This window comes from Pelodiscus sinensis, chromosome 9 (genome assembly GCF_049634645.1).
Source record: "Pelodiscus sinensis isolate JC-2024 chromosome 9, ASM4963464v1, whole genome shotgun sequence".
Taxonomy (NCBI): domain Eukaryota; kingdom Metazoa; phylum Chordata; order Testudines; family Trionychidae; genus Pelodiscus; species Pelodiscus sinensis.
Genome location: NC_134719.1, coordinates 19,337,695 through 19,355,850, shown reverse-complemented (window position 1 = coordinate 19,355,850; position 18,156 = coordinate 19,337,695). Strand labels below are relative to the sequence as shown.

General features: G+C 41.7%; 1 protein-coding gene across 2 annotated transcripts in view; it reads right to left on the bottom strand.

Annotated features, from left to right (window-relative positions):
* Positions 1–439: 439 nt before the first annotated feature.
* IL23R (interleukin 23 receptor) overlaps positions 440–18,156 on the bottom strand; it is a 57,076-nt gene continuing 39,359 nt past the window's right edge. For both annotated transcript variants that reach the window (XM_014574560.3, XM_075936189.1), the window contains exons 12-15: positions 15,229–15,303; positions 13,158–13,254; positions 11,201–11,291; positions 440–10,612 (exon numbers count right to left, since the gene is read on the bottom strand). In XM_014574560.3, coding sequence (XP_014430046.2) covers positions 9,971–10,612; positions 11,201–11,291; positions 13,158–13,254; positions 15,229–15,303 — 905 coding nt within the window. In that variant the 3' untranslated portion in view covers positions 440–9,970. The remainder of the gene's footprint in view (positions 10,613–11,200; positions 11,292–13,157; positions 13,255–15,228; positions 15,304–18,156) is intronic.

Genomic DNA, 18,156 nt, shown 5'->3' with positions numbered 1-18,156 from the left:
TACTCTGTAAATTAAGTAAGAAGAAGACAGATTTAATGGATCTGAATAACACTGAACATTAATAGGAAACAGCCACAAATAGTCACAGCTATCTCAGCTCAAAATAGCCTAGAACAAGCAATTAGAAAACTCGGTCTATTGGTGGTCAGTTATTTGATAAGCACTTTCAGAGCCAGCACAATTTGAGAAAAGCCTCTAGAGCACTAACAAAATATGATATTTGTCCATGACTGGGGGTTTTAGTGCCACCACAATCAAAACAAATATAGTAGTAATAATTACTATTAGTGTCATGCTCCTAGATAGCTGGGTATGGATATTATAATTTATTTCTCTGTTTTAAAGTTATTAATACTCATACAAAATCAGTACCTGTTTTAATATTTTTATTTACATTTCAGTTAAGTAGCATGCATCGGTAGTAACATTTCTTCTTAATATGGTTATTATTTCCTTCATCATCACACGCACAGAGAAGTATGTCCCTACAATTTGTATAATCAGTTAAACTATTTATAGTTTCCTCTGTGATTTCAAGCAAGTCGGAGACACTTGTGCATTGCTCACAATTTTCTTTGTCACATAGTAAAAAGAATGTACCTACGGCTAATGTTAAACAGGAAGAAAATATGGGTGCCCAAAAGGAACTTATCAGCTCTTGGTGACCCTACCTTCTCCATCCTATGCAGGTTGAGAACAATGCTTAATCTTCTGTAGCATTTTCTAGCCAGTCAACTTAAGCAACTCATAAGTAGTATGAAGCTACTCACAAATATTGATGTACAACAAAATATTTTGTCTGTGATAATTTATTTTTAATTTTAAAAAGTATGCAAATAGGATTGGTCCCTGAGCTCCTGACAAACTGCTAATGTGACTCTCAATGTTTTTTGGGAGCATCACATTGCACTCTATTGCTGGTACGTATCCCACAACCCAAGCCTCCTCCATTGAAGTCAATGGGTGCGTTGCCATGCTCTTCAAAGGGAATAGGGTTGAATATGTATTTACATGCAATGTAAATTAGATATAACATATCAGAGCTGCAAAAAAATCTTAGCACTTGATAAAGTCTAAAGATCTCATTCTGTAGATTTTGTAATGGCAGGAAGCCAAAGTCTACTGCTCTTACTGTGACCTTGCATTGAAGGCAGCGGGCCTGATCCTTATTGCACTCTGTATAGTATAACTCTACTCTTAATTCTACTTTCATTTCCACTGAAGTAAATTGGAATTAACTCTTCTGAAGTCAATGAAGTGACACTTGTGTGAAAAAGAAAAGAATCCAGAAAGTCTTTTAGCTTCATTGTTTTATGGTAATGATACAACTTCTTATAATAATTATAAAGCAAATGTAGTAACCATACTAGAGAAAGGTGTGCAAAATTTATGCTTACATAGAATCATTTGGGTTCAGCTTCTGATACTATTACTCAAGTTGAATTGCACATTGAGGACAGACTACTCATAGGGGGAAAGTACTATTCAAGATGAGTAAGGATATCAGAATCTGGGTCTTGGGGAAAAAAACCTACACTCCGGCTATGACTTCAGTACAAAGGTAAGCTAACGCCAGTTATGTTGGCATAAAGCAGACAGTATATTTCTTGTACATGTAAGTAACTAGTGTTCTTGCATCAGCACTTAATTTACTCATCAGGAGTCTGTGTGCCAATTCACAGTAAGGTGCATGGATTGAAGTGTTACTGTGAAGTTACAATTGTCTTCCCATAATGTAGTGGAGTGACAGAGGTCACATCCCTAGGTTGAAACCAGCCAACCTTGCACTGTCTTAGGAAATTTGGGCTATGCATAGTGGAGGGGAAACAGGGAGCAAAAGGGCGACTAGGAGCTAGGGATCAAATTCCTGTCATCTGATTTTCTCCATTCCATCCACATCCCACAATTTTATGCCTTTTTAATATCCCACAGACCCATGTGACACTGTTGGCATCTGCCATCTCTCACAGAAGTATGGAGCCTACACAGCTCTGTTCTGTTCTCATGGCTGTAGCAAATACAGGACATATGATTCTCCAGTATAAGAACTGCTCACAGGAAGAAACGAAACAACAGGGTGTATGATGATTTCTTCAAGGACAACTTGCTAAGTGACATCACAAAAAATAATTTAAGGTTGTTGGTGTCGTTTGTAGAAAAGCTTCAGAGAGTGGATCACTGCTCCTGCATTGCAACACAAGCACAGGTTGGTGGGATTGCATTATGCTGAGCAGCAGCTGCAGAATTTTCAGGTGCATTCCTGGATCAGTGTGCAGAAATCACCCCAGTTCTGCAGTGCCTAGACACCAGTATGATAGCTGCATTGATAACTGAGATGCAAGTGGCAATCATGCTCTGGAAGCTTGCAGCACTGGATTGTTATTGGTCCATGAGAAATGGTTTTGGATTTAGAAAATCCACAGTTGGGACCACTGACATGCAATTTAGTTGAGCCATTAATCATGCTCTGCTATGCAGGACAGGGGGTCTTAGCAATGTTCATAGTGATGGATTTGTTGTAATGGAGTTCCCGCAATGCAGTGGAGTGACAGATGGCACACAAATCCCTAGTTTGACACCAGCCAACCTTGTTACAAAGTACATCAACAAAACAGGTTATTGTTTAATAGTTATGCAATCCTTGGTGGATCATCAGGGATGCTTTACCAATATCAATGTCTACTCATCTGGAAAAGTATATGTTTCTTGTATTTTTAAAAACACAGGATTATTCAGAAAGCTGCAAACAGGGACGTTCATTCCTACTGGCACATTACCATCAGCAATGTTGAAATGCTAATAGTGATTGTGGGAGACCCAGTGGTTACAGCTGCCTGTTGTGCCTTGTGTAATATCTGTGAGCCCAAGGCGGAAAAGTTGGTGCCAGGTGGTAGGGGAGTGGCTCTTTGCTGAGTTTGACAAGCCAGCTGAAAGGACCATTAAAGGAGCTCAGTGTGGACCTGTGGTCCGAGATGCCCTAGGACAGCCAACACTAGAAATGCCAAAGTCAGGTCATGCTGCAGAAAGCAGATTCTCCTGCAACTGATGGATAACACTATAGTTAGATTCACCAATCTGTCACAAAACCATGCTCCGGATCCTCCTCACTGGTTTCTCAAGAAGCTGAGATGGGGGGCAGGGAGGAGAAAAACAGCCCCCTTTCCTGTATTCCAATCTCTACTTCTCAATCAGTGAATTGGTCCAGTACAGTGAGAAGTTACTTCAAATTTTGTTCCCTTTATAAAATGTTCTCCAGACCCTCAAAGGACCAGCTACATTACCAGATCAGTACTAGTCTGGTTCTTACCTGAAATACCATGCTGCCAGCCAATCCTTGAGTATCTAAAACTAGAGGTTTTATTTATAAAAGACATGAAAAAGAAGAGAGTTGTTAAATGGTCAAGGCAAGCAAATATGTGTGTATGACTTTAGAGTCCATATATATGATTATTAGCAGCGCTGATGAGTTTGATAGCTTGTAAAGTCCTTCTGGAATATATCCAAATCTTGAATGGGCTATCAGTCCTTTGTTTGAAGCTTCAGTGTGTAGAGAAGTTATTCCAGAGGTGAGACACAAAATGGAGAAGATGCAGCTTTCTTTTTATATCCTTTGTCATGTGACTTGTACGCCCTAAACACAAACTTTGTCCTAAACACAAACTCACAGCACGTGGGCATTGAAAAGTCCCCGTCCACATATCCCTTCATGTCCTGCTGATAGGTATAGCCTCTGGCGTCTCTCAGTGGATTGATTATACAGCTGATTGCCCTTGATAGGCCAGTCTGTCTCGGGGGAGTATCACTCAGAAACAAACTTGAAATTCAAATATACTACATATATTTATAACTCATGATACAAAGATGGTTCCTATAATAAACAAGATCAACGTATTTAATAAATCATAACTTTTCCACTGATACCAGAGGCTAGGTCTACATTACAAGGTTTTTGCACAAAACAGCTGGGTTTTTTGTGGAAAAATCCTGCAGAGCGTCCACACCTCAAATGAGCTCTTGTGCAATTAAATGGGCAGTTAAATGGCAGAACAGAGGGCTTTTTCCGCCGTAGGTAAACCTCCTTTTCTGAGGCATAACTGCTTTTAGTGCTACAGCTATTGCGCAAGAAGGCAAGTGTGGACACTCTAGAGGGGTTTCTTGCACAATGGGGAAAAAGCATAGGTGTTTTTCCTTCTTGCACAAGAGCATCCATGCAGTGTGGACGCTCTCTTGCACAAAAGCACATCACTTTTGTGATGTGCTTTGAGGTGTGGACATGCTCTTCCGCAAGAAGTTTTTGTACAAAACCTCTTGCGCAAAAGGCTTCTTGCGCAAGAAGCGTATAGTGTAGATGTAGCCTGAGATGGCTGTTAGCCAGGATGGGTAGGAATCATGTCCCTAGTCTGTTTGTCAGAAGCTGGGAATGGGTGACGGGGAAGGATCACATGATGATTCCCTATTCTATTCATTCTCTCTGGGACTTCTGGCATTGTCCATTGTCTGAAGACAGGAAGAATCTCAAGCATTGTTACAAGCTGGGGACCAACCAGCTAAGTAGTAGTTCTGCAGAAAAGGACCTGGGGGTTACAGTGGATGAGAAGCTGGATATGAGTCAACGGTGTACCCTTGTAGCCAAGAAAGCTAATGGCGTATTAGGTTGCATTAAGAGGAGCATTTCCAGCAGATCCAGAGATGTCATTATTTCCCTTTATTCGGCTCTGGTGAGGCCACATCTGGAGTATTGTGTCCAGTTCTGGGCCCCCCACTACAAAAAGGATGTGGACGCATTGGAGAGGGTCCAGCAGAGGGCAACCAAAATGATTAGGGGGCTGGAGCATATGACTTATGAGGAGAGGCTGAGGGAGTTGGGTCTGTTTAGTCTGCAGAAGCGAAGAGTGAGGGGGGATTTGATAGCAACCTTCAGCTTCCTGAAGGGAGGTTCCAAAGAAGCTGGAGAAAGGCTGTTCTTAGTCATGACTGATGGCAGAACAAGGAGCAATGGTCTCAAGTTGTGGTGGGAGAGGTCCAGGTTGGATATTAGGAAAAACTATTTCACTAGGAGGGTGGTGAAGCACTGGAATGGGTTACCTAGGGAAGTAGTGGAGTCTCCATCCCTAGAGGTGTTTAAGTCTTGGCTTGACAAAGCCCTGGCCAGGTTGATTTAGTTGGAATTGGTCCTGCCTAGAGCAGGGGGCTGGACTTGATGACCTTCTGAGGTCTCTTCCAGCTCTATGGTTCTATGATAGTGGGCTAGATGGATCTTTGGCCTGACCTAGTGTGGCCATTCTTATGTTCTTCTAGAATATCTTGTATAAGCATCATGGCAATTTTGTAATGTTGGTATCAGTCATAGAATACTAGACCTGGAAGGGACCTCAGAAGGTCATGGAGTCCAATCCTTGGCCTTCATGGCAGGACCAAGCACTGTCTTGACCATCCCTGATATATTTCTATCTAACCTGTTCTTAAATATCTCCAGTGATGGAGATTCCACAACCTCCCTAGGCAATTTATTGCAGTGTTTATTCATCTTGACAGTTAGGAAGTTTTTCCTAATATCCAATCTAAACCTCCCTTGCTACAGTTGAAGGCCGTTGCTTCTTGTCCTATCATCAGAGGCCAAGGAGAACAATTTTTCTCCTTCCTCCTTGTTACACCCTTTTAGATACTTGAAAACCACTATCATACCTCAGTCTTCTCTTTTCCAAACTAAACAAGCCCAATTCCTTCATTCTTCCCTCATAGCTCATGGTTTTTTAGACCTTTAATCATTTGTGTTGCAATGATATTATAAATGATCACCCTTACTACATACAGCACCATAGGAGCTGCACAGCTCAGGGAAGCCTTGCAAGAGTTTTAACCATCAGCTATAGAATGATGTAGGGCAGACTGTGCTTTACCAGGTCCTGAAGCTTTTGGGCCTGTTAAGAATTGTATAATGTGTGGTGTATGTTTATAGGTATTATACTGTCTCTTACAACGAACCTACAAAAGATTCCGGTTTTCTGTCCAGTTATAACTATTACACTGTATTTCCCTGACTGTCTGAATTAGATTATATTTGCTGTACATTTACACACACAACTGGGTTTTTTCTTGAACCTTTGAGGGCGTCTACAAGTACTTAGAGTTTTGGGTACTGCTATACATTCTGCTATATGTGTGGAGGATGAGCTTGAGTGGGCTTGTCCACAAGTTACATATCAGAAATGGTAACACACACAGTCCTGCAAGGGAACATTTTAACCTACCTGGGGCACTCAATCATGGATTCAAAAGTAGCCATTCTCCTACAAAGGAATTTCACAAGCCAATTACAGAGAGAGAGAGAGTATCAAATTGACCTTCATGTGCAAATCTGACAGTTTCCCGGGGCCTGAACATGGATGGCCCAAAATAAAACCAGCCTTTCTTACATTTAATTCTTCAATGACATCAAAACTATAGGACACTTCCAGACCAGTCAATTAGCTCATTAGCACCAGCAATACAATTCACAGGTACTTTTTTTTCTCTCCCTTTTTTTCCCACTGAAACTCATCTGAGGAAGCGGGTTTTACCTACAAAAACTCACAATACTATATATATTTTTGTTAGCCTCTAAGGTGCCACAAGACTACTCATTCCCATGTTTCAAATCTTCCTTCCTTCATTCCCATAGTTTTGTTGGTAAGACATGCTTACTAACATGTCAGCCATGGGGCACCTCTGCACAGCAACGCTCTCCACCCGTGTTCCCTGTAAGCTGTGAGCTTGTGCAGCCACTCAGGTGAGAGTCAAATGCTGCCCAGATGGTTAGCAGAGTGCTCACAGCTAAGTTTTTTGTTTGCATTGGTGGTGCACATCTGCACGTGTCTCAGTGCACATAAAAATTCATTCTGCACATGGATGGAAAAAATTACAAGGAATCTTCATTCCCAGACCTAGTGTGTATCACCCGCAAGGGGCCAAAGATTGAGAGGACATGAATAGTCTATTCTCATTTTTGGTTGCATGAAATAACTCTCCACCAATTTCCATGGCAACAAGTAGAGGACAATGGCACTGAACACTGGTCCTATTTTCCACAGGTGTAATTGTGATTTTTGCTAATATCTCACTCTTGGAGGTTACAAAGGCACAAAAAACAGAGTAACTGCCGGTGGCATTGTTAGTATATAGGCTTGATTGTGAACCTGAGGTAGAATTTGGGGGTTGAGTTTTTGATACTCTAATATGTGTGAACAAAGACACTATGTGTGTTGTCTGCCTGGCCAGATGGGTTTGTTAGTGTAATTGGAACAGGTCAGAACAGTTGAAGTGTATGGGATATGTTGGGAGTATAATAATATGAGCATACATAGGAAGGCTCCCTGACTTCTTTCTCAGGCCAAGGTGAAGCAATTGGTTAGGAGGGGCAGAAAGGGGTAGGGGGGAACATAAGACACACTAAAAGCCAAAAAAGAAGCTTGGTCTTAGCCAGAACACAGCCTCATCCCTTACCCTTCCCATAGAATGTAAAGGAGGTGGAATGAAAACCCCCGAGTCCCAACTCCCTAAAATGGAGCATGGCTATACGTTATAAAGGGTGTGATTAGGGGCATACACTTCCAGGAAGGAGGAGGTGGGAATGGGAAATGAAGACACAGGCAAGGCTCTGTCACATCAGAGCTAGGAAAGGAACACTGGGAAACAGACTCTGCAGAGGGATAGATGTGCTTGCTTGGAACTAACCCCAATTAGCATCACATTGCCAGCACTTCAGACTTCTGGTCTGCTGCTTTCTGTCTGCATGACAAGAACTAGGGAAGAGGGTGAAGGGAAAACCCTCTGACAGTTATGAAGCCTCCTAGGCTGTATGCTGTTAGCCTAGTTGTTGCAATGATATCAGCTGACCTCATTGTGGAGTGGCATGCGAAAGTGTGCTCCCATGCAGGAAGAAATAAGGTAGCCATCCCTAGAAACCCTTGGGAGAGATCATAGTGTATCTCCATGGAAGTTTCATTGAGATCTCTGAGGAGGATACAAGGGATTTCCTTTTGTATATCAACAAACTGCTCCACAGGCCCTCCTTAGCTCCCTCCTCTGCCTAATCCTACAGGGGAACAAAAACAACTCTACCTCAGCTTCTTGCACTGAATCTTTTCTCATGAAATGGTGAGAAAGTGATGAAAAGTGGCTTTGTGTGTCTTTGGGAACCTGGGATGGGACCGGCACCATCTTGACATTTAAACATTGTCATGGGAAAATACATGCACACGCTTACTCAAGTTTCCTTCCCCTCCATCAGGCTCTTCTGTGGTTGGCTGGCAGGAGGGGCAAGAATGTGGTGGAGTTTCAAACAGATTCTGGCTTGCCGCATATATTCCCATATATTCCCATATATTCCTCCTCGTCTCAACTCGTGGCTGGGGTCTGTATCTTGGAGGACGCCTTGGTGGTATCTGTGGTGCTCTAAGGAGTGCTGGTGGAGACTCTGCCATGTATGGCACACAGCTTTTTGTAACAGGGACAGGGCTGTGGTCCAGAACCAGAACAAGTCTTGGCCTCCTTGGCCGCCTGGTAAGCCTGCTACAGTTCCTTTGCTTTCATGTGGCATCATTTGTAGGTGCCCCCATTTCTGTGATTATTCCGTGGCTGTGCGTGAACAGCCTCTTCACCTTATGGGCCCAGGCAATCCAATTCCTCTTCCCTACTGCAGGTAGGAGCATGTTTAGAAGGTGTGACCAGCATGGTCGGTTGGGCAGTTGTATCCGGCAAGGGAGAGCTGCTAAGGTTCTCCCCATGTTGGATAACCAAGGAAAGGCATTTTAAATATAGGCAGAGTTTTTCAAAGGTGGGGAGAGAGTAGGTTGCAGTCTCTGGGAGCCCTGGGCAATGAAGTTCACAATTGTGACCAGAGCAGTACGTGTCAAAGCAGTATTTCTCATTGACTGGTCCCCAGGCTGGTCCCCGGGCTCCCTGAGATCTCCATGACACAGTATAGGAAGGCAGCAAGCTGGTTCCTAGTATCAAAAAGGCACAGCTGCAGGCAGTAGAGGTAGTTTTACAAAGGGTCCCAGCTGCCGGTCCCATGCCAGACCCAGCTGTAAATCCAGCCTTGGCCCCCTTACCCCTGTCTGGGGTCTCCCCCTAGAGATACAGCCACTGAAAAAAGGCTGAGAAACACAGCGCTAGAGGATGAGTAGGGTTGACGTAGGTCATGCAAGGTCTACGCTCACACTGCATCAATCTCAGTACATCAATGAAGACTCAGTGCTGTCCAGGGAGGCGGTGTTATTGCATCACTATATGGCAGACACATGCATGAATTGGTTGATACAAGGTGGCTCTCATCAACCAAACTTTGTTGTGTAGACCAGGCCGCAGGATAATGTTTTAAAACAACCCCATAGGTGGCGCTACACCTCTCATATGTAATCCACTGTTTGTAGCAAGGTGGTTTAGGATAGGAGTAGCTAGATGGCTAAAAATAACAATGGTAAGCCAGCAGTGCATTTACATATTGGGTGCTGTTTGTAGGTCCGCACCTGATGCTTAACAATGACTTTTACTTTAATCACAGATATTCAAATAGTGTTCTTATTATATTATTGTATTGCAGTAGTACCTAGGAGACCTAGTCATGGAGCAGGACCCCCTTGTGCTGTACAAACACAGAAGCAAATAAAGGCCCTCTGAACCAGAGACCTGACTGAGCAAGTAATGAGCAAACATTTCAAAGTCCATTTTTTAATGGGCTGCTGAAAGTTTGATATAAAAATTTGACACTTTCTATGAATTACAGAATTATTTGAAGTTCTGGAGAATTCCTCTTCAAATAATTTCTTTAAATGCTCTTTATTGTCATATTTAAGTCTCTAAAATGCATGTCACTTACTTTGCTTTTTTTTAAAAACGCATCAGCTCACTTGTGAAATAAAAAAGATTAAACTCCACGATGCATCTCTTTCTCATTTAAAGTAAGTTTTTTTCTTTATTACAATTATTTCTATTTAAATAGTTTTCCAACTGTTTGTGGAAAATAGGACTTTATATCTATGGAATCTTCAGTCACAGCTCCTAAGCAAGAGACCAACTCATCTGGAAGTAATGTCTGCTCTTGAACATTTTCAGTGGTTGATGGACTTTTCCAGTGGTTTTCCAAAAGTATACTAGATTCCTCATCTGTTGCACTGAAAGAGTTACTCTGCCCACTTCTACTGTTGTTTACAATGAGGTTAATTTTCTCAAGTAAAAAGGTATTGCTCTCAGTTCTTTCAACATTCCACAAGGAAGTAATAGGAATTGTATAATCTTTCAAGAAAACATTTGTATCTTGGCTTGAGAGATACGTATTTGGATCCAATGTTTGGGACTGTGTTTTGTTTGTATTGCTAAATACGTTTCCCAGTGGGCTTGCGTTGGAAACCTGGGGCTTATAGCCGTTGTTCTGCTCAGTGATGACAGTGCTGACAAGCAGTGAGTTTTGAAAGATGTCCACATGCTCAGTGGCCACTTTTCTGGTTCCCTTTTTGGTGTTTGTGGTCTTGTAATCCTCCTGCAGTGATGTCTCTAGTACTTCTGTAACTACTGGATCATCATTGTTCAAGGGCAACTGGATAGAATCACTATTCGTTAACTCCCATCTTTCCTGAAAACAAACAAACAATATTTTGTAACTGGTAGAAATGTTATAACTGCTGGTTCCTAAGTACAAGACAGGAGGGCAGATTCAAAATCCTGCCTATTTCACCTATCCTTACTCTTCTCCGTGGTTGTCTCCTTCATTGACACTTAACCACCATCTGTAAAGTGAACTAGAGGGGAGGATGTAAGGTGAGCATCTGATTGCACCTGAACATTTTTCAACACACTTCAGGGCCGGTCTTAATTGTATTGCTATTAGTTAACATTTAGGTTGTAGTAGTGTCTCCAGAGCTCAAGCAGGTTGGACCAAATGGTGCTACGCAATGAACACATACAATGACAGTTCCTGCCCCAAGGAGTTTGCAGTCTGATTTCTTGCTTGTTTCAAAGCCAGAAGGGATCATTGCTATAATTTAGTCTGACCATAGTCCATAGGACTTCCCTGAATTCCTGTTTGAACCAGAGTATATCTATCAGCAAGAAGATTTCTCTCTTAGGGTTGTATTTGTTTCTCATGACTTTTTGCACATGGAGTTAAATGTGATTTATATAGTAAATTAAAAACAACTGGGATGTTGTTTTGAGTAGTTACCTGGAGTGACTTTACCACATTGCTGTTTTCCACATTAGGACAATCTTCAATCAACCATTTTGGTGTCAATGACGCAAGTACGGTACTAAGTCTTAAAATAAAATAACATAAAATAAAAAAGTTAGTGTATTTTATTAGTCACTTAGCAGGGTGAAATTTGCCCCAGATCAGAATTATGCACAGCTTATGTCTTGCTTTAGTGGCATATAAGCTTTGCATTAGCCTGCTGCACAGGAGCAAAATTTCCTATAGGAGTATCAAATGCTCATTTACTGAGAGTAATGTAGTACGAATAATGGCGTACTATGAACTCTCAGAATTTCTTTGAAAATTGAGTCCTATTTTCATTGTAAAATAGTGTTGTAACCTCCTGGCAAATATTCCCTGGATATGCTCAATATGAGTGCCTCATTGAGCATCCTTTTCTCAGGCAGAGTCCCCACAGAAATCAGAGAAAGTTAAATGCTGAATAGGGCTTTTCAGAAACAGAGAAGTAGCTTGGTAGATGCATGTAAGAGCATGACCCTGAATGCCCAAGGAATTCCCAAGGAAACCATGGCGAGCTGAATTTGCAGCTTACTTGTGGGATTGGGCCCATCATACATAGGAAACACAGGATTCAAGCTCTCTTGGTTAAATCAGTTTGTGGGTTACAGACTGAGCCTGAGAGATGGGCTAGCTTGAGTTTGGCTTTACCCTTTAGAAGGGGACAGGCTCTGGAAATTGCACAATGCTTACTCTGGTCTTATGCTAGGTGGCTACTATTGAGGAGGAAGTATACTCTCAGAATCAGCTTTTGTAACTCTGTAGCCTGCAAGGCCTATGGTGTTTCCATGAATCAGCAATCACAGAAGCCATTTTAGTCTGGCCCAAGCCCTTGTGCAAAATATGTAGGTTTAACAGTGTTGCCAGTTGTCAAACTGGGAAAAAAACAATGTATGTTAAGAGGAAGAGGATGCATATGTTTCCTGATCTGATGAGATTAGTTCAGGAACATGGTAAAAAAACCTCTGATATGGAAATTTCAACTTCTTTACAATCAAAGTGCTCTGTAACCTGCACACATGACTATTATTTATAAGAAACTTGAATTGAGCCAAACGTCCACTGATTTTCACTGTGAGGGAGTAGGGAGTCTCTGGTTACAATGAACAGGTACATCAATGGCAGAATTCTGTGTCTGGATCAGAAAAACACTAAACACCATCTGTCTATATGTTTCTGTCCAGCCTTATTTATGATAAGTACTTGCCTGACCCAAAGGCTGGCACTATGCCACAGGCATCTGCTTGCCCCAAAAACGCAGAATTTCACTCGTTTCCTATACATGTGATTGATGTGGCAGTGGATGATTCTTAGATATCGATATCTTTCTTAGTGAAGTACAAGATTCAACATGCCCATTGTTCTGTGAAGTCCATGGTTCAGAGCAAAGGAGCTGGGGGATAAAACACATTTGATACTCTGTCGCTGGTGAATTGGATGTGAATTGGATTTGTAAAATATTTAAAATGTTCTGACTGATTATGTTCTGCTGCCCTTTGCGCCAATCTCTTCTGCTTCTAAATTATCTAATGTGGGATTTGATAGTCAAATTCTATTAAAGCAGCACATATGTCTAAGAAATAACATTTTAAAAGATCAAATAGTCTGTGTTTGGATAAAGCTTTTTTCTCTTGCTCTTTTTCTTGTACATCTATATTATGAAACATCCCTTATTCTCTAAATATGGGCTTTACAAAGGAATGGTCATATTATTATGCGTTGAGATTATCTATCTTATTGTAAAGAGAAAAAAACCAGAGGACATCTTTTTGTAACATGCAATTATGAGTGGGAAAAGTTGCCCTGGGTAACAGGAAGCTATAGAAAACTGGATCCATTTCTATAATTAAGTCTAGAGTTTTCTGAGAGAGAAGGAGACTAAGGGGGGAAAAAACTGAAAAGAAAGCCGTACCTTTTTCTAAATGATTTTTTAAATATCAAAGTTAAGAAAACAATTGATATTATGATCGCACCAGTGCCTATTCCCCAAAAAATTTCTTCATCATTATCTGAAAAGGGAGGGGAAAAAAGAGAATTAATTAAATAGCTTATATTTTAGGGAAGAATTTTTTCTAGTCCCCCAGACTCCGAACATGTACATGTGTCAGTTACTGTGTGTATGACTTGTACCATTGAACTCAATACAACAAGCTGTTAATGTCCATTAGTGTTTGCAGGACTGGGGTCTTAGTTTGTAAACCCAGTGGCTTGGTGAGAGGACAAACATGTTGCCAACACTGCAGCTTACAAAGGAAGAAATCTTTCTGGCTACATCTACACTGCAGGCTTTTTGCACAAAAATGACTGTTCTTGCACAAAAACTTGCAGAGCGTCTACACTGCACGCGTGTTCTTGTGCAAATAAATTTATAGTACAGTGTTAGAAAACAGGGCTTCTTCTGGAAGAGTTATTCCTCTCCCCACGAGGAATAAGCCCTCTTGTGCAAGAGCTCTTTCACAAGAAGGCAGTGTAGACAGGTAACATGAATTTCTTGCGCAAGAAACCCCTATGGCTAAAATGGCCATCAGACCTTTCTTGCTCAAGAGATCATCCACACTGCCACTGTTGCTGGGCCTTGAGTTATATTGATTTACAGCAACTGAAAATCTGAGGTAAAATCTACCAAATAAAATATTTACTGCTTGAATCAGTCTATTGTTTAAACATGACAAAGCCAGGCTGATGAGTGTGCACTGCTGTCCTAATTGTACATTCCTGGTGCACCCCAACCTTTCACTGTTTTCAGTTAGTGCGGAGCCAGGTGCTAGAGAAGCAGCACATTTTACACTGTGCATTTCTGTACGTTTGCTGCTGTGATCTGGCTGCAAGAAGCTAGCTTTGTAAGGGAGTTTCCAGGCGAGCACTTCTGAGAAATATGGCCATTGTGTTTAACCATTACCTAACATAAAAACAAATGTATTCTCTTCTTTTAAATTGATCTTTTGTTTGGTTTTGGCGGCCTGACTCTGAAAAAACAATGCAGAAGTCCCCTTTTTGGTTACAATAAACCAAAAAAGTAAGTGGAGGTTAGTGTTACATGAGAAATAAACAAGTCTTTGGCTCAAATTGTGGAGTCAAAATAGCTTAGCCAACATGCCTAGCTGTATGATCAGGAAATATCTTATTTTTGTCTCAGTTTCTCATGCCCTAGCTGTTGTCCATTAGGTTTAACTGTGGATGTCTTAACAGAACAAAAAGTCCTAAAGCATAATCACAGGATATACAGGCTAGTAGTACTATGCTCTGGATCAGTGTTTCTCAAATTGTTCCGTGCACCCACTTTGGAAAAGCCACTAGTGGACTGTGCCACTTTGTTTACCTAAACATGGAGCACTGGCTCTGGTTTGTTGTTTCCAGACAAGGAGAGCTGCAGGTGGATTCCTAACATTTTGTTTGCTTTTTTGACTGCTGCTGCACTGAGTGGGTGCTTTCAGAGAACAATCCACAATGACTCCAAGATCTCGCTCTTGAGATCTTGTACTGGTGAAAGGGTGAGAGTTTACAGGGTGGCCAACAGACTTGCGGGACCCCTGGGAAAGGTGGGGGGAGGGCAGGCCTGTGCTCCCAGAAGGGATAGGGTCTCAAGTGGAAGGGAAGGACTGGGGCCAGCCAGCCTTCAGTGCCACCTGAAGTATGAGGTGCAGCACTCTGATGGGGATTTAAAGGGCCCAGGACTCCAGCTGCTGCTGCTCCCATGGTAGTGGCAGTGGCAGCTGGGACCCTTGGGCCCTTTTGAATTGCCAGGCCCTGGGGCAACTGCCCTGCCCCCCACCTTCAGTGAACCAGAGTGTTTGGCAGAGCTACAACCCCAGTAACAAACCAAAGTGATAGTAGGTTTCACTTCTCTATTATCACGTCACTCAACGGCCATCCCCTTTCATGGTTTGTGGCATACTATCGATGGCACACAGCACAGCTAAAACCACCCACTTTGGGTCAAGTAGAAACTGTTTCTTACCAAGTCTGAAATACTATTTTCTTACCATAGGAAATCGTCCCTGTAACTGTGGCGATGATTACAGGATCGGAAATATCGCTTGCATTCAGGAGCTGGTTCACTGAAATCATATAAGGAGGGAGAGAAAACAGCATTGTGGTGTGTGACAGGGTTTGTTGCAAGGCCCTCCTTGTCTTTGTCCCTGTTGGGCTGAGAGAGTCACTCGGAGACCTTTTTGTGCACTGTTCACCTGGCGCTTTTATTCACAGGCTGTGCTCCCACCAACTTTTCACCATACAAGTGGTCCCCTTTATAGTCCGCAGGCAGGGGAGAGTTACTTCTCTCTGCTTCCACTCCTTGCCTTTTCTCCTTCCTTTCTCTCTCTCCTTCCATTTCCTTCCCCGGAGTCTCTTATCCCTGCCTAATGAGGCGGCATCTCTTCTTGCGTCCTCAGTTAGGGCCAGGTGATCTAACCAGTTCCAATTCACCTCCCTTACATGGAGCAGGAGTGACAGAGCGTCAGCCTAGCATCTCCTGCTTAGCGCCCTGTCACATGATGATAACCTTACAGAAGGTGCCTCCTTTAAAAATTGGGCCTTAAGTGCATAAGTTTGTTCAATATGGCATGTAGGCACCCGAGACGCTTAGAAGCTTTTTGAAAATTGTACCCCATATCCCTACTGAGGAGAAAATAATAAAGTTGTTTCACTCAAGCCCCAAGGCAGCTGTTTGCACCAGTCTTCCTTGGTGCCCAAGCCATTCAGTATTGATTTTTGTAGATCTGTCTGGAATTTAGACACAAGTACAGAGTGCCTGCAGTTATCCTTTTCAACTCCCCTACTCCTAACTGCATGGATCCTTGACATTTCTCTTACCAGTGCTGACTGCCAGTAGATCAGTTGCCAACCATCTTGGAATGCATTTAAAAGGTCCTCTTTATATAGTTTTAAAAGAATAACAGAGATAAATCCCTGCGGAAATTTGCTCTCTTCTGTAAGAGGATCTCATCAAAGATATTTCATTAGCAGTTTCCCAAAGAGTAAGAATTTTGATAGCCAAGACCACAGAACCATATGGCAAACTGGAACATACCCCTTGTCTTTATTAATCCCACCCCCCACGATTTGCAGCCCTGAAGATATATATACAAATATTTTAGGTGTCCATAATCCATCACCCTTTCTCCCTGCAGCCTAAGCGGCTGCAAAGAAACATGATGCAACTTGGCCTGAATTTCTTTTGAGGGTTGGCCAGTTATTGAGAGTAGCTTCAAATGGTGGTAAGCACATTTTTACTGAACAAAGACACAAGCCTGGTTTGTTTTACTGTTGCAATTCCCTTGGTATTTCCATTTTCCTCAAGCAATAGGAGGCATCTTTGATTTCACAGAAAAACTCTTCCTTTCATTTTGGAAGTTCCACTCCATGCTTCTCACTTTGTTTTCAAACTCTGTGCCCCTAGATCTGGCAGGCCTGGCAGGCAAGTCCATCACTAATACTTTATTTGGAAAGACTTTTTAAAGCTAACAAAGAAGAGGTTACATTTACAACATATCCCTTTTATTTTTGACAAAATAAAGGTTCAAAACTCTACATCTTATAATATCTTACAACAGGCTAATATTACAACCTTAAAGGTTATACTAACACGTTATAAGAAGTAGAGCTGAATGGCACTGAGTTTTGAGCCATTGCTATAGAGCAGGGATGGGGAATAAAACAATGGCAGTTCACCAGGGTTAGCCCGGTTGGGATGCTAGCACCGTATTTATATGCACCTCTGTAGTTATGGGTGATCACAGTTTCCATTGGCCAAAAGTGATCTGCAGCCAACGGGAGCTGAGATCCCCCATACCAGCGGAGTTGCAGGTAAATACGGCATTATGGGGGCCTGCCGGGGTTAACCCTGGTAGACTGGATCCAGCCCATGGGCCAGTATTTGCCCATCCCTGCTGTAGAATAATTCAATGCCATTTATAAAGGAAAAATAATAGGTTTACACATGAACAGGTTCTGGATTTCAAGAACTGCAAATCCTACTAATGATAAACATCATCACAAGATGTATTGAATTCCAAACATATGTTTGTTTCTCAGGATATGAAATGCCGTTTTAAATACTGATTGAATACAAATGAGTCAAGACTGTGGAAAATTTCAGTCTATGCACAATTTCAGTCTATGCACTGTATAATTTACTCTGTCTTGGGTTTCTCTGTTGTCCTAGGCTCTACTACAATATAACTTGCCATAATAATGGCCATATATAGCGCAAAATCACTTTTGCAATGTCACTGAGCGCCACTTAAAAGAATTAAGGTTATCTTTAGGTCTGTGCTCTGATTGAATTAAGGACATGAACTTCACCTGATGTAATTTGTTGGCCTATGTGAAAAGCCCATTGTATGAAGTTAAATTTTCTCAAGATAACTTGCCATTGTATGATTTTCACAATTTCTCTGTTAACAGTGGAGAAGTTGTGGGTGTGGAATGAGAAATGCATTGATCTATATATTAACATATATTTGGCCAGTATCAATAGGTTGACACAGAATTATTATATTCTACATGAAATGCTGCCATCATGTGGCTCTGGTGGAAATTGCATCCTGGATATTAATTAATTAGTTGAATCTTTTCTTACAAATAGCTTCTCTGGTCATTTTGGCCCTTCATTCTGTCCATGACCCCACCATGATTTCTAAGAATATATTTGGGTTTTGAAAGCTTTTATCAAAAGTCTATGCAAACTGCTTTTTACTGAATATTTATTTCAACTAAGTCTTTGACTACTTGTGATTAACAGCATGTGAGACTGGACACAAAAGGACATAGCATTGTTTTGGTTCCTTGATTAGATGACCAAATACTTTTTAAACTGGAGAATAATGAGTGAATGATAAGAGTAGCAAATAATGAAAGCTAAACAGAATTTTCATATACTGATACCAGAAGACCAGAAGAGACCATTGAGA